This window comes from Simochromis diagramma, unplaced genomic scaffold (assembly GCF_900408965.1).
Source record: "Simochromis diagramma unplaced genomic scaffold, fSimDia1.1 OVJJ01000677.1, whole genome shotgun sequence".
NCBI classification, from domain to species: domain Eukaryota; kingdom Metazoa; phylum Chordata; class Actinopteri; order Cichliformes; family Cichlidae; genus Simochromis; species Simochromis diagramma.
The window spans coordinates 105,999-129,513 of NW_024387457.1; the positions used below are offsets into that span (position 1 = coordinate 105,999).

At 42.5% G+C, this 23,515-nt stretch overlaps 1 protein-coding gene and 2 pseudogenes across 1 annotated transcript; 1 reads left to right on the forward strand and 2 right to left on the reverse strand.

Moving 5' to 3' along the window:
• Positions 1–2,418: 2,418 nt before the first annotated feature.
• LOC120722846 lies at positions 2,419–7,213 on the reverse strand (annotated as a pseudogene).
• Positions 7,214–7,519: 306 nt separating this feature from the next.
• LOC120722847 (actin, alpha cardiac muscle-like) lies at positions 7,520–10,803 on the reverse strand. The gene is given in 10 exon segments (XM_040013982.1): positions 7,520–7,756; positions 7,971–8,152; positions 8,239–8,317; positions 8,319–8,431; positions 8,521–8,682; positions 8,947–9,031; positions 9,125–9,235; positions 9,363–9,491; positions 9,593–9,733; positions 10,775–10,803. Coding segments are annotated over 9 exon segments (1,134 nt in total). The 5' UTR covers positions 9,722–9,733; positions 10,775–10,803; the 3' UTR covers positions 7,520–7,612.
• A 2,336-nt stretch (positions 10,804–13,139) lies between these two features.
• On the forward strand, positions 13,140–21,571 carry LOC120722845 (annotated as a pseudogene).
• Positions 21,572–23,515: the final 1,944 nt, after the last annotated feature.

The window sequence follows — 23,515 nt, forward strand, 5'->3', positions numbered from 1 at the left end:
AATCCATCCACAATACAAGGTTAGTCATTAATATACTGCAACAACATGGGAATAGAGCAGCTGCCAGAGAATTCAACATTAATGAATCAATGGTACAGAAGTGGAGGAAGCAAGAAGAATGAGTTTAATAAAGTTTGATTTATCTGACTGCTTTGTTTCGCTTAATGTGCCTTATAATCCCGTGCACCTTATGGTCCGAAAAATACGTACTGCACACTGCAGTTTAATGTTGCAAAGCACCTCTTTTTAACTTCAGTGGATATTATACATGGTTATGCTCAGGATATGTCAGCCCATTTCTACTGGAAATGCCTTTTGGTTAAACTTTCAGCAAGGAATTTGCATTTGCACTGTTACATTTTTATGAAGCTTTAATGTACATAAAAACCAGCTTCTTGTTTAAGTGAAAATAAATGGAAGGTTGTCTTTTTGCGCTAGTAATGTTGTGGAGTTGTATTTTGTCTCGCATCAATTATATCGTCAGTTATATCGTTATCTCAAATTTTCAAATATATATCGTGATAAATATTTTTGGCCATATCGCCCTGCTCTAGTCTCCAGATGCACCTGTATTTTATTTTCTTCCAGCTCAAATACAGACGTCCGATTCTTCACCTGGAAGTAAAAGTCTCCAAAAGGTCGCAACCATAAAAATCCGTGATATCGGCGAAGTGTGTTCACAGTTTATTGTGAACACGTTGACAGAGTGAGAGACTGTTTGCAGAAAAACACCAACCAATCATTAGCTCAGCATGCTGAGAGAAGCTGAGCGCTCGCTTGCTTGTTCAATTATTTCCATCTCGCTTTGACTGCAGCTGTAACCGGACGTATTCCAGCAGATATATATATATATATATATATATATATATATTAGGGGTGCAACGATATTCGTATCGATATTGAACCGTTCGATACAGTGCTTTCGGTTCGGTACGCATATGTATCGAACAATACAAAATTTGTAATTTATTTTATCAACTTTCCTTCTGACGATGCTGTCTGTGTTGAGCGCTCAGTGAATCTGCGTTCGACTACTCCGCCTAGGCTGGACTGTCGAGCGCAGATCCACCGAGCGCTCAACACAGACAGCATCGTCAGAAGGAAGAGTGCAGGGCAAGCTAGCGAGACAGAAGTTAAGCTCTCCTTGCAACATGGACCTCCCCCACCCTCATTCAGATCTGGCGTTTGGAATTATTTTGGTTTTCATGTGACGTATGACCCTGAAGGTAAGCGAGTCATGGACTAAAGTAAAACAGTATGTTGGAAGTGCCATGCCATGCTCAATTACATGGGTGGGAGCTAGTGTGTTAGCGCAGTTAGCTCGTTAACGTGTTGGCCGTCTAGCCCCATGCACGGGGCGATCGGCGGTAGCTCGTTAACGGAGATTTGCCGTGTTGTGGCGTTAAGGTCATTTCAACAAGATTAACCTGAAAGCACTAGTGGGAACACAACGAATATGACTGCACATTTACGCCGACATCATCCTAGTGCAAAGACAAAGATGAGTGATTTCTCAATCAGATACAGGGCTCGCAATATCGCTAGCCCGACGTCCCGAGGCTAGCGATTTTTTCAGTCGGGCTACCAAAATCTATCTCTGCCCTGCCCGTCGGGCTATTGTAGGAAGGAAAAATATATGTCAATGCTTTTGCATTCTTTTGGAAATGTAGCTGGGTAATTATGTCATTGGCATCGGTGAGCCACTGTCAATATGTGACATATTGAAATCGCGTTTGAATTTGCGCTTGTTTTTTTGCTTTCACTTTGCAATCGTGCGAACTGTGTATAGAGAGCAACAGCACTGATCTGTGAGTGATGATAATTTATGCACCAATTCCTCTGACATTGTCTTATTAATCGTTAGCTTACTACGCAAACATGACAAGTGAAATCTCCCGCAGCAAGCTTAAACATGTGAGAGGTTGATCGCGCAGAGAATCGCTGAGCTTATGTGAGTGCCTGTGTAAAAGCAGCAGGATAAATATTTTAGTTCTGCTGAGCCAAATAAGACAGGTCAGGGTGAAGAAGTGACAGCCAAAGAAAAGCTTACCACAAAACGGAGAAGTTATGACAAATCAGACTATAAGGCAAAAAGAAAGTGCAGTTCTATGGTTTCATGGACAAAAGAATTTCTGTGGCTGCAATATGAGCTATATAACCAGGGGTGCACATAAGTGGTGTGCATACGCTGTCAAAATAAAAAACACGCACAAGGGTTAGGGTTAAATTTAAAAACTGTACTTTTGAGTTAAAATATATATTTCTAATTTTAATAAATGACAAATTAAAAAGGCACGAACATTTTTTTTGTATCGAAAAAATATCGAACCGTGACACCAAAGTATCGAACCGAACCGTGAATTTTGTGTATCGTTGCACCCCTAAAAAAAAAAAAAAAATATATATATATATATTTATTTTAACATTCGTCCACCTGAGTGCTTAGTGTAGTAAAATCACTGAAATCTAAGCATAACAAACACCATTCTATTGTTTGGTACCATGCAAATATCACAATTTGGTCAGTAATATTACATCATATTACAATTACGATTACCTTTAAAGTCCTGCATGGATTACTTGTTTTAGAGTTAGTCACTTTAAGTAAACTTAGAACATTAAAAACAACAATAAAAAAGTGCTACTGTGCACAAATACATGCCACATTACTCCTCATGTGCAAATGTATTAATTGCAGATTATGCATGAATGCACTTGACTAATCTTTCAGTGTTTATGGGAAAACCAGAGAAGTGGTTGATTTCCATCAGGCCAACACACTTACAGCGTCTTTGCTGCTCTTCCCCCCGAGGCTAAAACGCAAGCGCAGGGACTTGTGTGGAGCTTCTTTTTTGCTTGTTTTAGGAGAAAAGCAACCAGCCTTTCCAGACTCAACTCTGAAAAGGATAAATAAATAAAACAATTATTAGCAAGATAAGCTGGGGATAGCCTTTAGATTAAAGGCTAAGGCTTTACAAGTGTATCTTCCTTTGGATGAGGGGTGGGAAATTCATTTTCCCAAATGGCAACATTTGAAATTGGGACTGTTGTGGAGGGCTACACCGATAATCAAAGAGAAAATGAATACATAGTTCAGCTTATTGGTGCTGCCCTTCACAACAGTCCCAGTTTCTCATGTTGCCACTTAGAAAATGAATTGCCCGCCTCTACTTTACATGATTTTAAATAGAAAAAGCAACAAAAGTGAGAAATGAATGATCACATCTGTACCTGTTGATAAGGTGTCTGCTGCTGAGTCGTCGGCTCTTCTTCCTTGCAGATGTGGTCGGTTGCCTTCTAGACCTCCCTGCTGACGACAGGACATTTTGGGAAGAATCCAGCATCCCCGAAGTACTGCAGGCTACAATATTTAAGGAGGAAAATTAAAGCTGTATTAAGATCAAGAGATACCATAGCAGTTTATGCCCAGTAATTAAACATTCTTTACTACCTGATCCAGGTGTGGAGGGCCCGTTGAACAAAATATTAGGAAGCAATTCTATCCCAAGGTTCTTTTGACAGATCTACGTTTCTTGTTTGAAAAGCCAAAGAGCTGCCAGACTCCAGAGGAAGTTTTCGCTTGGAGGCTGGTGTTGAAATCACAGGAGTTGCAGAAGAAAAGACTGGCAAAAATCACAGAAGAATTAATGTCTTCACACATGCAGGATTTGATCATTTCCATTTGAAAACATGCCAAAAGGACTCAGAAATATTGGCAGAAGCTTGTAAAAAATAAAATAAATAAATAAAAAAAAAAAAATCATTGATGCAAAAAAAAAAAAAAAAAGGCCGAAGAGTGAAAAGCCAATCAAGCAAGCCTGTGCATTATTCATTCATTATCACGTAGATGCAAACTGCTTTAATCCAAGTGCAAAAGAAGATTTAAGCACGAAATCAAATATGTTCCCAGATTATTTATTTTATTAAGGAAATTTTAGCTTGTCGTTTCTTTTGTATAGCAGATGGATTACTACAGTTTTATCATGCTACATGGCAGGCAACATTACCCCGTCTGACCACGGTACATACCAAGACTGTCTGTGTGGGGGACATTTGTGGGTGTTCTATTAGTTTTTATCTTATTCAGTGCACCATTGACCACATCTGAAATATGAGCCAAATACACATTTACTGACTACAGCAGTTTAAAAATAACATTATTGAATAACATGCACTGCAATGCAGTGCTTACTTTCACTTGCATTTGTCTGATGTCTTCAATGACATATTCCAGTTGAACTGAAACTACAAATATTCACATATTGTACCATAAGCACAGAATTACTGTACATCTGATATAGCCTTACCACCCAAGCTGCGCCTGCCTTTCCTCTTCATTCCCCCCGAGTTCAGCTCTCGGCTTCTTCTAGTTCATCCTGAGCAGAGACAGAACCCCTGCCTCACAGCCCATCATGGCAGGAACTTTGTCTTGAAGAAACTTTGGTAACACACCTTCAAATGCACAGACAGTCAATATTGAGAGGTAAAACAGAAGAGTGAAACCTGACATACAGAAGAAAATGCTTTTAAGATCAGCGCCTCAGGTCATAACCAAAGCTGTGAGCATTCTCTATGAAACGCTGGAACTACAGCGGCCTGCAGTTTGAGGCGTTTCTCTCAGTGTTGGCGTTCATCTTCTCTGTGCCATCACCAGAGTGGAGGAGGTTGGGTGCCAAGATTACAGACAAGTTACTGCTATCGCATCTTATTCTCTGCACTCCTGTGATAAAGCAGTAACAGTAAAATATCAATTCTTTAAATATAAAAGTATTATGTAATAAATAGCATAAAGAGAATTTGAAAAAAAGGTGGTTTTACGTTAACTTACCTTTTAGATACATTGTAAAGAAAGTCAAAAAAATAACGCAGCACACATAAGTTCCTGTCTGGCAAAACACAAGACAGCAACATGGTGGCAGAGGTCCTCTCCTCCTCATTTGGGAGCTGCTGAGCCTTGAAGAAGGCTTCCTGCAGCTCTGTGGGAAGCACGGGCTCAGGTAACTCACGGAAAAACTGCTTCACCAGACCCGCCACATCGCAGGGAAGAGCAGTAGATAGGCACTCTTCACCCGCATCCAATTTTGCCTGGACAGACAAAACACAGCTCTGTTGTGTTAGACAGTCCCCAGTGTCAAGGTCACTCGGTGAAAGCAAGGTCAGCTTCAGCCATCACTCACCCTGAGTGCTTTCAGACGAACAACAGAGCCTGATTTTCTGAACAGGCCCTCTGTGTCAATCTGTGCTAGCAGCCTCATGCACGCATCAACCAGAAAACTAAGGGCAGTTAAAAAAACACAAAAACAAAAAAATCATTAGTATAAAATGCACAAGATGGGACATGAAACAACTTGCCAGCTGCAAGTTTGAATAGCCTAAAATATGCATTATTACCTACCTTGGAACACTCCCACATTCCATATTGTAATATGGCAAATTCTCCAGGGACATACCAAAAACCTTTGTCTGGGGAAAAAATAAACAATAAAACATTATGTTTGCCCAGTTTTACAACTTTTAACAACAAGGCTTGAAAGTTGGGGAGGAACAGAAACGTAGCTATACTGCTGCAATAAAACTAACAATCTATAGGCTGCATCAAGCCACTCACATATTCATCCATTGCAACACTGTGGTTATACAGTTAGTGTGGTCTTCCTTAGAGACCAAAACCACTGCCAAAATTGCCATTACTTTTGACCAGTTGACTGACTGGATGCCAAGCATTCCTAAGTTTAAGAGCGACACAGAGGCACTTTGTTGGTTTAAAACTGTCCAGCCTTTTTCAGCAGAGCAGAACTTTAGTACTTGCCTTCTTCCTTCTGACCTAAAGGTTGGACTGTTTCAATTAATTCTCTATCCACAAGAGGGACTATTCGTGCAAATGCAGAAGTTCAGCCTTCATTTGAAAAGTCAAAGTGTGTTGCAACTAACCTTGTGACTCCTGTAACCCATTTATAAGTAGAGGGGAGGGCTTCAGTAGTTATTTCCACATTAACTGACATTCACTTTAGCAACTTACATCTAATCATCTGTGCCGTCACAATGTCAAAGTGTGTATTAAAGAAATATTTTAAAACCCACACAAATATGAAGCTATATAAGAAAACACTGGCCTTTAGACTCTAACAAAATCTATGCTGTGAACAATGACGGCAACACCCAAACAAAGCACCTTCAGTGCTTGGGTGACAACAGTCTGCGAACAAATGGGACCCGTCAGCTTTCAATAATATGCTAATTAATTCAAGAGTCTAACCAACACAATGCCCAAGGTTAATAGTGTGAACTTGCTGATTTGTCGTCTAACTACACCAACACAACGATTATGATGAAGTCCTACATTTCAGAATCGCTGCAAATAATACAAGTGAGTGGTGTTGAAGCTTAGTAAAAACGTTTTATTTAAACTTACCGAGTTGCTGGCTGCTGACTTGCAGCTGGCCGCTTTGTTTTTGTTCCAGTTCTTTGTTTTAATCCCGTACGCTGAGCGGAGGTGCTGCACGGCCACTAGACGCATCACATTTTTCTCCATGACTCTCATTTTTGCAAACGTACCTCGAAATTTTGCACTGATCACTTATCTCTGCCACAGCAAACTCGCACTCACAGCTCTAACAGTTCAGGCCTGACCGCAGCCTCTTTGACTTTGTTAATTTCCCCAAGACCTCCGGACGATAACTCATGCTCAGCGTGAATATTAAGCGTCCATAAAGCTCTGTAGCAACACAACCGTTGATCAGCTGTATGGAGAATAACCTTACTTAGTCCTAATGAATAGACAACTCGACTAAAGTTACATTATGGAGCACTTATCTAAAGGTTAACTTCATGCATACGTTGCGATGCAGTTAGCTAGCTAACATTAGCCAGCTAGGTTAACACATTGACTTTCCCCTACTCTAAAATAACCGACACAGCATCTAAGTGGCACGCGGTCTAAAACGGCCTACCTCCTGTAAAACAACAAACTCTATAAATTAAATAAGTTTAACTCGTTAGCTAGCTAACTGCATTGTAATAAGGTTCGCTCCTCACATCGGTTGCCCACTGTTTCCGCAATGCATTCAAACAGCGGCGCTCCCTGCTCTCTCCGCTGTGATTGGCTGAAATCCTTTTGAATAACGTGCTTGCTTTTTTGTTTGTTTTAACACCCAGAGCAGCCTCACTGGGCGGTGCAGTTTCTGTTAAGGCAGAGCAAAACTCAAGCAGACGCTTTGATCAACCGGTAGGCCATGTAGTTTAAATGAGTCAACCATTTGAAAAGGAAATTTCCGCTTTTTCGTGCCTGTACGCAGACAGTGCCTCTTTTATGCTGTGTCTAAGATGTCTAGTTAAATATAACCTGACTTTTAAATAACCAGCATGTTTACTGACACCACCTGAGTCTTTAAGGACTGGGAATTGTAAAACTTTTTATACCAGAGAAATGACCTAGTTTTGACGCCGCCCTGTTAATTTTCTCAGTTAGACTATTTCTTACATGATCCATATTTGTTTCACACAACAATATCATAGGAGGTTCTCTCACAAAGGTTTGTCTTTATTACAATAGAACATACACTTATATACATGAGACAGCAACGTGAAAATGCATGGATGAAAGGAGGTGTGCTTAGAAGCATTTCCTGTGAACAATGGAAGGGCCGGCCTCATCGTACTCCTGCTTGCTGATCCACATCTGTTGGAAGGTGGAGAGGGAAGCCAAGATGGAACCACCAATCCAGACGGAGTACTTCCTCTCAGGTGGAGCAATGATCTAAGGAAATGTTAAACACCATTTAATCAGAATCAGAATACTTTAATCCCTAAGGAAATTATCTGGGTTACAGTTGCTCAAGGTCAATAACAGTAACAGATTGAACTAATTAAATAATTCAATATATTACAAAGTTTACAAAATAAATGTTCATGATGTGTTAATTGACTTCATCCATGAGTGTATTTACTTAAAACGTCTGCAATTCTCTCACCTTGATCTTCATGGTGCTTGGTGCCAGGGCTGTGATTTCCTTCTGCATACGGTCAGCAATACCAGGGTACATGGTGGTGCCACCAGAGAGCACATTGTTGGCATACAGGTCCTTACGGATGTCAATGTCACATTTCATTATGCTGTTATAGGCAGTCTCATGGATACCAGCAGACTCCATACCTGGTGGAAAACAAGTAAAAAGATTAAAAAGGTGTTTTGTAACATAGAAAGAAACAGCGTAACTCAAGCATCGAGACTGAACTCACCAATGAAAGAAGGCTGGAAGAGGGTCTCTGGGCAACGGAAACGCTCATTACCAATGGTGATGACCTGACCATCGGGCAAGCTCGTAGCTTTTTTCCAGGGAGGAAGAGGAGGCAGCAGTGGCCATCTCATTTTCAAAGTCAAGAGCCACGTAACATAACTTCTCCTTGATGTCACGCACAATCTCACGCTCAGCTAAGGACCAGAACGTTTAGCTATTTAGGAAAATCCAATTCATACATTTTTAATACGCAAACTAATTAATCAAGATGGCATAGTCCTACCAGTTGTGACAAAGGAGTAGCCACGCTCAGTCAGGATCTTCATCAGGTAGTCAGTAAGATCACGACCGGCCAAATCCAGACGCATGATGGCATGTGGGAGAGCATAACCCTCATAGATGGGAACATTGTGTGTTACACCATCGCCAGAGTCCAGCACAATACCTTTAACGAGCAAATAAGAGCAGCAGTTCAGCTATGTCACACATCACTCACTATACAATGTTGCTGACATCACTGAGAACACATGCTGCTGTAGGGGGATTAGCACCTCCACTTGACAAGGAGACAGATGACAGACACAATAATAGTGTAAACACACACATCATACACATCTCTTGCTTAAGTACTGGATCTGTATTTTACATTCTGGAATAACTGATCTCAGACTCAAATAAACACCTGGAAAAATGATTGAAGTTTACTGACCAGTGGTACGGCCAGAGGCATACAGAGACAGCACAGCCTGGATGGCCACATACATGGCAGGAACGTTGAAGGTCTCGAACATAATCTACAAGAGAAAGCAAGCAGAATCAGAGGGAGAAGAAACACACAACTTACGTATAAATGGGGTCTAAAACAATTGATTAGTTGCTTTAAATACCTGAGTCATCTTCTCCCTGTTGGCTTTGGGGTTCAGGGGAGCTTCAGTCAGCAGGGTGGGGTGTTCCTCAGGAGCTACACGCAGCTCATTGTAGAAGGTGTGGTGCCAGATCTGACCGAGGAAAGAGAAGAAATCTGAAATAACTGAATAAGCAACAACCTGATCTTACTAACGAGGCACCAAATGCTCTTATAATGGCTGTAAAGATAAAGTGGGGTGTAGGTGAAATTGCACAAACCTTCTCCATATCATCCCAGTTGGTGATGATGCCATGCTCAATGGGGTACTTCAGTGTCAGGATACCCCTCTTGCTCTGGGCCTCATCGCCTACATAGCTGTCTTTCTGACCCATACCCACCATCACACCCTGAAAAAAGACACATGAGCTGGAGTATAAAACACATGAAAACAGTTACCCTAAACATATTTTTAACATTGCACTAAGATAGTTTTTTGCTTGGAGCATACCTGGTGGCGGGGCCTTCCAACGATGGAAGGGAAGACAGCACGGGGAGCGTCATCTCCAGCAAATCCAGCCTTGACCAAGCCAGAGCCATTGTCGCACACAAGGGCGGTAGTCTCATCGTCGTCACACATGATGAGGCTTTACTGGGGTGATGTAAAATTTGATGAGAAGGTTTAGGCTGGTTGTTAGGAGCATCTGCCTAAATTCTCCATCATGTAAACTAAAGATGTGTTATTGTTGAACAATCACTGACTTTATTGTTGGAGCAGCTGATTAAATGAGACCCTTTAGAGATAGAGTCAGTCACTCGTGTGGTTAATAGATACGTATTAGCTGTGATTTAACAGTCCTTTGAAGAGCAGCCAGCACTATCTGATAGCTGTTCTTATGGTATTATCACTTGTGAATACTAACACAACTCAATTCAGTGGGTGCTACAGAGCTAATTCGATGTGGATGGATGCTATTTTTGTCCGACCCTTGTCAGAAACCCCTGATACCATATCTCCACAGCCACGATTGTTCCTGGGGTATCTAAGAGCTGCTGAGGTAGCACCAAAAAGGGCCACAACCGGGAGACCTGTGAGCTATTTTAAGCTCAGCACCCCCACAGCCGTTAACAGGGTTAAACAAGTGACACATTGATCTCTTGCTATTTCAGGTCAGAGAGAAGTGCCAGGCCAGCACCCATCTGTCTGTACGCTGTGACACTCGGGTTTTACTACTTGCTTCTGTGACCCAGCTGCCTCTAACCTAAGCCACTGAGTCACTGGTAAATTTAACCAACATCCTCTCAGAGTTGCACTTTCCAAGTACTACTCTAGTGTGACTTTGTAGTGTATCGGTATACTTTGTGAGACTTTGCACACTACAAAGTGTACCGATCACAGGAAAACACATCACCCCACTGTCAGTCGTTTGTGGCATCACATGCAATCAAACCATTTTAAGCAAAAAACAGGTAGAAATAACACCAGCTTTCACTGTGCTCCACAAATCCAGTCAGTGATTCTAACTTCTGAGGACGCTGAAATAACCTAATCTATTCTCTCATAAAAGTAAAAAAAATAAAATCCTTCATTTCAAATAACAGGTAGTAACTTTCCTGAAGGTAAAAAGAAGGCAGTTGCACAAGCAGATACCTCTTCAGTGATTCAAAGAGACACACTTTGAAATGTACTCACCTAAGCAAGCTGGAACACAGATGCTTCCACTGGGATGCAGGGTCACAGTCAGAGGATCCCCTTAAATATGCCCCACAATGGGTCGAAGGACAAGGGGCGGGGCTGAGGGTTCACACGAGTCCAAATAAGAGCTGCCAGCAAAAATCCTCATGCCCTTGGAAATGTGTGTTGTTTCACATACATGGAAGAGACTTCTCTACAGTGCACTCCTACTCGCTCACAGTTTAAACATGACATGTTAGTTGAGTTACTCTTGCTTTTCGGATGCACCCAGAGATGACTATTGATATGAACCACTGAAAATCTTTTTCAAAAACTGGTGTAGATGGTTGTTATATGTAGGTCTTTAAAAAAGCTTTTTAAGATAATTAAGCATTTTTCTATATTGTTACTAAAACTATATCGGATGTCTTTCTTTATATAACTATACTGTAGAACAAGAGTAATAAAGGAAAGGAAGAAAGGAACATAAAGCATCATCTGCATTTTAGTTACGGTGCAATCTCTTAATAGGTCTCAAATAATGTCAAAGTCTTGATAATATATCTGTATAATATTTGAAATGATGTGTTTCCCAATGTGGAACTAATACAACTCATCCCTCACAGGTTTTGCTGATCCATCCAGTCAAGACAGCGTGACTGGTGTCTCGCTAAGGAGATGAAAACAACCACTCTGCTGGTATGTGCACTGAGCCTCCTCAGTGTGTGGAACAGCTGATGGTATTGCCAGAAGGGCTCTATCTGATCTGGCTCTCTGTGTCAGCGCTCCATCATGATTGGCTCAGCTTTCTCCTTATAGGGTGATGGTGAGGAACAGAGTCATTAATGAGCAGCCACTGAGGTTTCACAGCTTGCAATGAGGAATTCCATATAAGTGCCACTCACTGCTTAAGGTGCATTTTCCTTTATGTCCACTGAACCTTGTGATGTAATATTTTCACATCTGTGAATGAATGATACAAACATTTGGCATAATCGTTGGTGTAGCACAAGAATGTTCCCTTTGGGATTTTTCTGTATCTCAGGAAATGTCACTCATTTATTTGTAATGATTACAACAATAATTAAGTAAATATAATGAAGAATAACTCTGATCTAAAAGAGAAATATGTGCAGTATATGATAGGTAAGGGAATGTGAGAGCATTCTTCTGCTCCACACTGCCCCAGCAGACACAAGTGCCTCCTATTTATAGCTGTACTCCACAGATAGGAGCTGGATGCAGACGAAGCATCACATAGTTATGTGCATGACAAAGTGGACTTTTAATAGAAGACTGGATTTATATTGTTTAGATACAAGAAAGTAAGGGGTGTGATTCACAGTAAAAATATAACAAAGGGCGACAGTTACAGAGCAAAATTAGGAAACAGAATTCAGTCTTGAACTGTGAGGATTATAAAAAACTAAATAAAGAATACCTCAGGTGTATTTATGGGTGGAGAGGGACATTATGGCAAAACTATCACTCCATCCATTCATCAGTCTCACGGCCAGTTTAGGATCACAAGTTAAACTAATGTACATGTGTCTGTGCTTTGGGAAGAAGCCAAGGTTCCCCGCTCAGCAAAAAACTACAAATCCCTTTTCAGAAAACGTGGAGCGCTGTGTAAAAAATAAATAAATAAATAAACAACTGAGTGAGGTGCACATTAATGAAATCCGTAATTCGGACTGTGGAAATATATCATGTGCTGAACCTGGGATTTTTATTTATTTACAACCCAAATCCCCCAAACTTGGAAAACTGTGTGAAATTCAAATAAAACCAGTATGCAATGATTAGCAAACTTTGGAAACCAATGTTTTATTCACAATAAATCCTCGAAAACATATAATTTGTTTAACCTGAGACATTTTACCATTTAATTAAAAACATGCATATACGGGTTTTAGATCAACATATACCTCCATGCAGATGACGCCTTTATAAGGAAAGAGGTGCTCACACTCAGTCGAGTGCATTAACACATAGCTACAGTTTACCCTCTTCATTTGTTATGACTCGTGGGCTGTACTCAGTTTTCCGCACTTCTTATGCATTTCGGCATGTACCGTTCATTTCACTGCATTCCCCTCATTTTAAGACCTACTGAAGACTGATACGTCCTCATTAAACCTTAGCACTGAAAGATGGTGTATTTCCTTTTTTAAAGACTGTAACTTAAACAGATAAATCACATATTAAACTACATATTTAAAAAATGTTTATTAAAACTAACCAACATTTTCCACCAATTCAATTCAAATTCTTTATTGTCCCACAAGGGGAAATTCCACTCTCAACAGGCTTCACACCGAGACCGTGACGATTACTGCTCTCTGGAGGCCTTCTTCGACACGGCTACGTGATGACGTTTCACATGCGACACGCAACCTACAACAGGCATGCGCCAGATACAACGTTGTTGTGTTCGTCCGTCGACTGCGTGGTAAGTTGGCGTTCACTTCATGTCAGGCAAGCTGAGTATCTGCGGAGTTTGGAGCTTACAGAGTCGGGGGAGCTGAGTGCGGTGAGTGCGGGGCTGGAGCTGCGCGCTGAGCGGATCCGCTTCCTCCTTCTGTTTGACGGCTGTGGGCGTGCGGACGGGGAGACTGCCATGTAGCTGAGGCAGAAGAATGAGCAGTCAGCGCACTTCAGCGGACGGGACAGACGACTACGCGGTTCAGCAGGAAAATGAACTAGAAGCCCTCGCGTCTATTTTTGAAGATGATTTCAAGGATCTGCGGAGCAACGACCCCTGGAAGGTAGATCCACCTTCTATCTGTGTGCAATCCTCCACTTCATGTTAGCGGAATGCAGAGGACTGCCAAGTGTTTACATATACGAGTGTTAACTGGAGTAAACTGCAGTGCAAATCAACGAGGCTCCTTTTGATTTGGTTTTCAGGTTAAAAGGCCACCAGAGGTGTACCTCTGTCTGCGGCCCAATGGGCTAAACAACGGACAGGAGTGTTACGTGACCGTGGACCTGCATGTCAAATGTCCTCCCACGTATCCGGACGTGTGAGTACTGGCTCCCTTTCTTTGCCAATTCTCCATCATTGTCGCTGCACTGCAAGGTGTCCATTCACATACTGCCCATCTACTACAGGGCAGCTCAAACATGAGGTGCACGGGCCAGAGTTGGGCCTGGCAAAGACTCCAGTCTGGCCCACTGGGCAGCTTTGGAAAATGTGAAGGAATGCACAGATTTTGGAATTTTATTTGATAAAGCTTGCAGCTTGCAGAAGAAAGAATGAAGCTGGCAAAGCTTTGACGACAGCTCGCTTTTATTTTAACGGTCTCTGTGCAACTCCCACTGAGTAACACGTGTTTACAAGGCAACGCTATTGTTGCCACCATGCTCACCCTTATTTATATACTTGAACTTACACTTGCCCTCTTTATTGGATTATCTATTGTACATTTTCCCACTTCCAGTATTTTTTTTTTTTTCACAATTTAAAAATCTCAGACAATACTTGAACATGAATATCGCCAAAACTATGAAAGATAAAAGTCTTTCTTTCCATAAAAGGGACTCAGGATCTGTAATTTGGGACGTATGGATCAAAAATGGCTAGAATAGTGACTAAATAGATAAAATATCGAAATTAAATACCATTCAAGCAGTCCTGTAAAGTCACATATTTTAGCACACACTAATAAAAATAATTATCACATTGCAAAAGACTAGTGACAATCTTTGAAAGTCCAAATAATGCTAAATAAAACACGTGCAGTACTTTTTAACATTATTGCACATTATCCTGGGAGAGCCTTATGGGTCAGGTTACATTTAAAATGCATTAAGAGGCATTAAAAAGCACAAGTATCTGTTTAAAAAAAATCGTACATGCATATAAATATAGCAGAACAGCTGAGAGTTATGAAAAACATAACAGTAGTTCATCTCATGAGTAGGTCAGCTTAATGCCATGACTACCACAGGCAAGCAGGGATGTATTTTTAATTATTATGTCTGACTAACTTGACATTATTGGGCACTAACAGGCCTCCAGAACTGGAGCTGAAGAATGCCAAAGGCCTTTCAAACGACAACCTCAAAAATCTCCAAGCTGAACTCAACAAGCTGGCGGCGGAACAATGCGGAGAGGTGAGCATACACTCGCAGACGCACGTGCAGTCCCATGTGTGTTGAGATTTTCATTAACTTGTTTATCTGTGAACTTAGGTGATGATTTACCAGCTAGCGGATCACATTCAGGGTTTCCTGAGCGAACACAACAAGCCTCCGTCGCGCTCCTTCCACGAGGAGATGCTGAAGAACCAGCGGAGGCAGCAGGAGAAACTAGCGCTGGAGGAGCAGCAGAGAATGGACCAACGACGCAAGCAGGAGGAGGAGATGGTTAGGACAGGAGGAAGAAACGCTGATTAGGCTGCAGTGTAATGCCCAAGTGATTTGTGTGGTCCGGTCACAAAGGCTACAGGATGGCTTCATGTTATTCATTCACAGCCTGACCGTCTGTGATTTCTAGAAACAGTTCAGGCTGATGATTCACTCTTTTACTAGGAAAACTGGCAAATTCCAGCTTTCTCCTGTTGTTAGTTGGTTATGAATAAATATTTTTGTGATGATGATAGGGGTACTATTCATGCTGTGTCCTTCAATTTTTTTAGGCCAGATATCAGCTATTATGACTTTAGGACTATAATAGGAATATAGCATTTATCAGTTGACGTAGAAAACATCATTTTTAAGTTCCTTTCATGGGAGTTTTACCACAAAAAAGGCAAAGTATCTTAAATTAAATTCTTAATTGGAGCAAAATCTTTGACACTGACAGTTTAAGTAAGCTGCAAAAAGGTGTATTGTGATGGAATTTTCTTATTCCTTTAGGAAAAAGAAATCATGGCTGAAATCCAAAGGAGAGAAGAGGAAAAGCGAGAGGAAAAGAGAAGAAAGGAAATGGCTAAACAGGTGTTCTCGCTGTTTGATTTCTATTTGATTTGATTCACTTGATTTCGTTAATCATCAGTAAAATCACACGGATTTTATAGATCGCAGTCAGAGCAACCCGTATAACTAAGCCATCAGTATTGTTATTTGAATGGCTTTCTATTTGCAGGAGCGACTCGGGAGCATGGAGCATTCGATGTCTGTGATGGGGAAGAGTCCACCCAGCCCAGGAGGCGCAGCTCCCGAAGTGTTTGAAGCCAAGAAAGCAGCTGGCAATCGCCGTCGGACTACCTCAAATTCCCGCCACAGGTACACGTCCTACATACAGAAAAAGCTTCTCATGTTTAACAAAGTGTAGTAATAATGCTTAGATATGTCTCCTTCACCAGACGGGACACGGTTAATGAGGACAACAGTCGCCCGCAGGAGGTTCTTCACTTCAGCAGCAATGTTTTTGGAGAGCTTGCTGTGCACCAAGGGAAAAGCTTAGGTGAGGGCCATCAGCCTGGCGCTGCCAGCCACGTGGCGAAAAACGTAATATGTCTCTTTAAATGTATTTCTTTTTTGGTGCGTTTCCGACAGGTGTAAGTGAACGGTTCGGTCGTAACATTTATTGCGGGTTTGAGGTGAACTCTGGCGATTTTGCTGTGATCTATGAGTGGTCGTTGCAGTGGAACAAAAAGATGAGCAAGTTCTTCACCACCCAGGAGAGAGGAAGGATTGAAAACTGTAAAAAACAGGCAAGTAGAGAGGAAGGGGGGCTTTTTATTAAGAATTTGCTGATTAAATCTTGCATTTTAACTCATAAAGCCTTTACGAACATGCATGCTTAAAGCTTGGCACATTTCAACTTGCGTTGTGCAGATCCATGCAGCAGAAAATGAGTTTAACTCCCTGCTGCGGCTGGAGCACCCAAACTTGGTGCAATACTTGGGGCTGAGCGTGGTCGAGAAGGAGGAATGCATCGTGGTTTACATGCTGGTGGAGCACGTGGCCGGGAACAGCTTGAACCAAAGCCTGACCGCCCACGGCCCGGTCCCTCTGGATAAGCTCTGCCACTACACGGCCCAGCTGCTGACCGCTCTCGACTATCTGCACTCCAACTCCGTGGTCCACAAACAGCTGGGGCCCTCCAGTGTGCTGGTGGACTCCGAGGGGAACATTCGAGTGACCGATACAGTTTATCAAAGAGGTTTGCTGACATCTGCAAAGAAGACTTTTTCGAACAAGCTCGCGTGCGTTTCTCCGAGGAAACGGCGATGCCAACGAAAACGGGCAAGAAAGGCGACGTGTGGAACCTGGGACTGATGCTGCTGGCTCTGAGTCAAGGCAAGGAAGTGAAGGAGTATCCGGTGACAGTGCCGAGTAGCCTGCCTGCTGATTTTCAGGATTTCCTTCAGAAGTATGTATCGATGAATAATTCCTTATAATGTTGTATATTTTGTAGTTTTACTGTTAATCTCACTACATAACAAACAATTTCTGTTTATATTGTTATAATATAACAATATTGTTGTCACCAACTTATAATGCAAATGAACAACCTGTCTTAGCTGACAGGTGTGACACCCAGTGTGGTCTTCTGCTGCTGTGCCCCCTTTCAGAGCTGCTCTTCTGCATAAGTTGGTTGTAATCTGTGGTTATTTGAATCACCTTTGCCTTCCTGTCAGCTCGAAACAGTCTGATCATTCTGCACTGACGTCATCGAGGCATTTTCACACAGAGAACAGCTGTTCTTTGGAAATTTTCTGCCTTTTGGACCATTTTCTGAGTTCCCAGTAGAACAGCAGACTCTGAAATATTCAGAATAATCAGCACTTCTGGCACAAGAAGCCAATTCAGAGTCACTTAAATCACAAATCTGCTGTTCAGTTTAAACTTAAGCGTGTTATTTTGACCACATCTGCATGCTGAAATGCATTATGTTGCTGTTATAGGATTGAATTGGCTAATTATATATTTGAGCCAACATGCAGTTGAATCGGTATACCTAAAAGGTAATCGGTGAGTGTGTGTTGATTTGAAAGTATTAACTTAATAAAAGTGTATAAATCGGTCTCTTATAATATCCCAGAATAAAATGTGACTACACTAAAATGTCTTGTTTTGCTGCGACAAGCCTCCAATTTGTTAGAATATAAAACGAGTAGAAAAGTTGAACAGTTCTTGGATTTAATATCTCGGGGCGATCAGATGTTTGGCACGAAAGATTGCTTAATTTAATTTTTCGATCACAAAAATGGTTACCAGATGCTTTGACTGACTAATCAATCAACTGTTTAAATCATGGGAGCTCAAATTTTGTGTTGCTAAAAAACAAAATGAACAAAAAACAGTGACTGCCTGCAAGAGAGGAGGAGGACGGGCTATTCCACGCAGTTTGCTGTGGTCTGATTTTCAGTAATGATAAACAGATGTGATTTGTTGTAAATGGGCTCAAACATGCAGACACCCTGATTTGTTCCTTTGGGTCTTGGTGTTTTGCTGTCTGCTTGCACTGCAGCCTGTAGAGTAAGATGCATTGCTGTGCAAAGTCTTGAGCTCACCTATCATTGCTTTATATTTTGCAAGGAAACATACATGGAAATGCAGTTTCCAATTCTAATGAGCTGGAAAATCAATATTTGGTGTGACCACGTTTATTCTTCAACACAGTCTGAACTCTCTTAGGCAGCTTTCTTCTTGTTTCTAGCCTTCAGGAATAGTTCTCCAGGCTTCTTCAAGGACGTTCAGCGCTCTTCTTTGAATATTATCTGCTTTCCCCCCCATTCTCTGTCAACATGATCCCACACTGCTGCAATAATGTTGGGGTTTTTAGGCATGCCAAGTCTTTTTCTTTTCCCCTCCACTTGTTTCCTAACATTAGTTTTTTAAGGACCGATGCTGAGATACAAAGTTGTTTTTTTTTTTTTAACTAATTGATCTTTGAGAATCACCTTGTTGATGCAAAAATACAGTTTTATATTTATTTTATATTTTATGTCTGGAAAAAGTTTCCTTTTTTTTCTTTGCCAGAGAAATGGGAAGATTTGGAAGTAACAAAGTGGCTAAAGATACAGTTTTCTTATGGTGTTAACACTGGGCCGTCCCTCGAGTTAGATGCCTTATGCTTGAGTGATTCATAGGTCAGTGTTGAGCAACTTAACAAAAAAAACTTTAGAAATAGGGAGGCACATGGACTGGACTTGTAAAACTTTTAAAGATCATCAGAAAATCAAGAGAACTATTTCTCAAGACCATTTTAAAAAAGAAAAAAAAAAAAGTCTGGCTCCTTGGAATAAATTCTGAAGAAATGAAGGGTTGATCACTTTTACACAGTGCAGTATATTTGTGCAACAAACGTGTTCCTGTTCTTTTGCATGTGCCAGATATTGCTTAATAGTGGGTTTTATGTGTCTTTGCGTTGTAGGTGTTTATGTCTGAATGATACTGAGCGCTGGACAGCTCAGCAGCTCTTGGACCATTCTTTCCTCAAGCCTTCCTCGCCTAAGCACCTTTCACAGTACCAGGACAACAGCCCAGAAGGTGACAGTGACACAAATGGAAACAGATGACAAAAAATGCAGTGAAATTGTTGTTGGTTTACAGTGTAAAAGTTGGTGTTGAAAATGTTTGAATAATAATAAAAACCCCTGTCTTTTCATCAGAGCAGCTGTAAATTAGTCCAAAAATTAACAACGTTCAATTCTCTCTCTTTTCTTTTTCCCCTTTTTTTGGATTATTATAATTTATTTTTTTTATATACTGAGGGAGTGCTTGCATTTAAGGAGCCGTTAACAGTTTTATATTTCTCTTCTTAAAATTGCTCAAGATGTTGATTTGTTTGCCTCTCAGATCTAGCTGTGGACTTTGCGTCATCAGTCATCCCCCGGAGTCACATCCTCAATGCTCCTTTCAGTTCGGTCTTGCAGCACAGGCAGATTTCTCGGTTTGTCTCCGAGTTTGAGGAGCTGCAGCTTCTGGGAAAAGGAGCTTTCGGGGCTGTAATTAAAGTGGGTTGAAATAGTTTACTTAGCCTGTGTGAACTTTCTCGCTCGTTTTATCTGGCAGTAAAGTTTTTGTCTTTTGTGTTTTGCCCGCATCCAGGTTCAGAACAAACTAGACGGTTGTTACTACGCGGTGAAACGCATCCAGGTGAACCCAGCCAGTAAGCAGTTCCGACGGATCAAAGGCGAGGTGACGCTGCTGTCGCGGCTGAACCACGAGAATATCGTCCGTTATTACAACGCGTGGATCGAGAGGCACGAATTGCCCGCCACAGGCGTGCTGAGCAACACCGACAGCTCCGAGCCGCTGAGCTCAGCCGACAAGGCGCCACAGCGCAAAAATGCACCGGAGCGCCTCAACGAGCTCGGCCTGCCTGACGACGTGGAGGACATCGCTCCGCCTCCCGCCCTGTCCAGCTCAGTCGAGTGGTCCACCTCCATTGAGAGGTCCTCCAGCGCAAGGTGCAGCGGACGCCAGTCCAGTGATGATGAGGATGATGACGACGATGATGAAGAAGATGTCTTTGGTGCCTCTTTTTTGTAGGTTTTTTTTATTTTTCCTCCAAAGCACGACTTACTCCTCCAACTGCTCATGCATCACATTCTTTTTCTTTTTTTCCCACTCAGGCCATCAAACAATGACTCAAGGAGTGACATCATTTTTGATAATGGAGATGAAAGCATGGACGAGATGTCAAAGGTTCCAATGTTTTCACTTCATTTATTAGTTTTGTTATGTTTGTTAGCGTTTGGCGTGGTGCACCAACCAGCTGGTGTTTCCTCCCACAGGTAGAGCCAAGCAAAAGGCCAGCGTCCGACACAACGGAGAGCACAGAGTCAGATCGGCACCTCATTACGGCACATTACCTGTACATACAAGTAAGCTTCCCCACGTGCTTCACTTTTACCAACAAAGATCTGTTTTACGTCTAATCCGAGGTTTCCGTTCCTGACAGATGGAATACTGTGAAAAGAGCACTTTACGAGACACAATAGATCAAGGCCTGCATCAGGATCAGAATCGGTTATGGAGGCTTTTCAGGGAGATACTGGACGGCCTTGCTTACATCCACGAGCAGGTATGGAGCAGCTGTACTGATTGGACGGAGTATAACTGTGACTAAAGCCAAGATTTGAATATCTTATGTTCCCCCTTCGTTCTAGGGCATGATTCACAGGGACCTGAAGCCTGTCAACATCTTCCTCGACTCACAGGACCACGTGAAAATTGGCGACTTCGGCCTGGCTACAGATCATCCCGCTAACGTGGTACGCATTATTACAGTGTGGTGTGCAGCTTTCAGTTTCGCTCTGCTGACAGGCGGCACTGATTTTTGAATCCTTGTTTTGATTAACGTGTAAAACTCCTCGTGAGCTCTTATAACTTGTTAAAAGCAACTGTTTATCTCTCAAAGGCTGCTGGGACATTTGAGGTGGAGGAGAGCGGCTCTGCGGTGATGGCCAAACCGGACCCAACAGGTGCAAGAGCGTTTGAAAACACGGTTTCTCATAACACCTTTGATAGCCGTGCAATAATATTCCTGTTGAAACTGGCGCTCTATATTGATTTTGCATCACTGTCTCCAGGTAACATGACAGGGATGGTCGGTACGGCCCTGTATGTCAGTCCGGAGGTTCAGGGAAATACAAAAGCCACATACAACCAAGGTAGGGAATTTAAAGAATTCACTATTTGTCTGGACGCATGAGAATTAAAAGTTGCTAAAACTTGTTTATTTGAGAACGTCTCGAGTTTTAAAAGAACTTTTTATTCATGTTTCTTGTCTGCAGAAGGTCGACCTGTTTAGGCTTGGGCATAATCCTCTTTGAGATGTCCTACCGGCCGATGACCACGGGGTCCGAGCGCATCGCTGTCCTGAGTCAGCTGCGTGGGGTGTGTTTGTGACTAGACTGAGACAAGCTGGGTGGGGGGGGGTTTGCACCTGGTGCCTTACTTACATGATTTTTTGTTTTTCCCTCAATTTACAGGACCCCACTCATCTTCCAGAGGACTTTACTTTACGTGAGCAAGGAACACAGGTGAGGATGAACTGTTGCACAGCGCTGTTCTCTCCTTGTAATAAATCTCAGTCTAAACAGCGGGTCTTGTTTCTCTCTCTGCCTTTTTCTTTATGTCTACCAGAAGAGGGTGATCGAGTGGCTGCTGAAGCACGACCCGGCTCTTCGGCCGACTGCCCTGGAGCTGCTAAAGAGCGAACTTCTGCCTCCTCCCCAGATGGAGGAGTCGGAGTTGCACGAAGTGCTGCAGCATACCATGGCCAATATCAACGGCAAATCCTACCGCACCATGGTGGCCCAGCTGTTCGCCCAGAACACCTCACCAGTCATGGATTACGCTTATGATATAGACCTCTACAAGGTGAGGAGCTGATTGAGCTGACCAAGCGTTTGCCAGTGGATTTTATTTTACTGTGCCGTTCTTCATCTTTGCTGGATGTCAGATTAAAACTATGCTGGAAGATTTTTTAATATACTGTTTTTAACAGCTGTGATTCATGTGAGATTTTCAAATAATGTGCTCAGATGGTGTAACAGATAATTCCTATTCAAAGCCCAGCTGAGTTGAAAGTTGATATTAGGCAAATCAGAGGTCACTCACCTGCTGTTCAAGTGCTCTATTGGTAAAAGTGCCCAATAGAAAGATGGATTAAAGGGAGTGGAAGGGAAGGTAAAGTAAACTTTTTCTTTTTTTTTTTAGATGGTAGAGTAAGCAGTATTGGTAGAGGGGTTGTTAATCACTTTCAGCAAACCTATGGTTAGCCCTTACCCTTTTATTACATATACTGCATGCAATAACTTATCCTCTCCCAGTCATCTGCCCTTCTGTCCACCAGAAGGTAGGAGGTGCTAAAGTGACTCTTTTCATGTTGAAGGTTGCCGATGCCTAGGGTAGGATCAGTGTCACTACTAGGGATGGGTACCGGTGTCCGGTGCCATCGGTTCTGACATAAACGGTAGTAACCAGACCAAAAAGCAGCGCACATTTCGGTGCTTTATTTCGGTGCTTTTTTTTTCCTGAGCTGTGATACACTTCTAGCCAATCATTTTACGTTTCCGAGGATAGTAGGCGGGCCCAGGTACGTACGTTCTTTTAGAGCAGAGCTACAGATTAAAAATGACCAAGGCGAAGCGGTCAAAAGTCTGGCTGCACTTCACAGCAAAAGATGCAAACTCAGCAGCAACAAGTGCTTTAAGCTGATACTGTGATACTGTCAAAGGAGGTAACACCTCAAATCTGATGAAACACCTGGCGACGCATAGCGTTTTTTTTAAAAGCCGAGAAATGCGCCGTATTTGATAGCTTGCTGTGAGACCTCACACCGAGCGCATCTACTGCGGGTGTGGTGCCTGTTATCGGACCCGGAGTTAGCAACATCCCCCAAAAACCTGAAGAGGAGAGTCCTGGCCCCTAGCCCTGCCAGTGTAGCAGAAATGATGAGGATGATGATGCAGCAGCAGCCGTTCTTCTCTGCGTGAGTAGCTTAATGTTGTTCGTCTAGGTACCCTTGCCCCTGGAGGGGGGAACTGCACCCAGACCCAGGTGGGGTTACCCTTTTCCCTGCGGTGGGGGGAGGCAGACCGCCCCGACTCCGCAGCAGCAGGGAGGCCCCACACTCCAGACCGCAGTCGGACGCCAACTCCTCCTCCGAGCCCCCCCGCTCCAGCAGGCCGCAGAGAATGGGGTGAGGAAGACTCCAAACCTCACTCCACCGCTCATTGTAGTGTGATGCAGGTGTGTTCTAAGGTGCATTTAAAACCCAGGAGGGCTGGAGCTACCTGCAGAGAGCAGCAGGTAAGCGCATGGTCCCTCCTGCTGGCCCTCAATGTC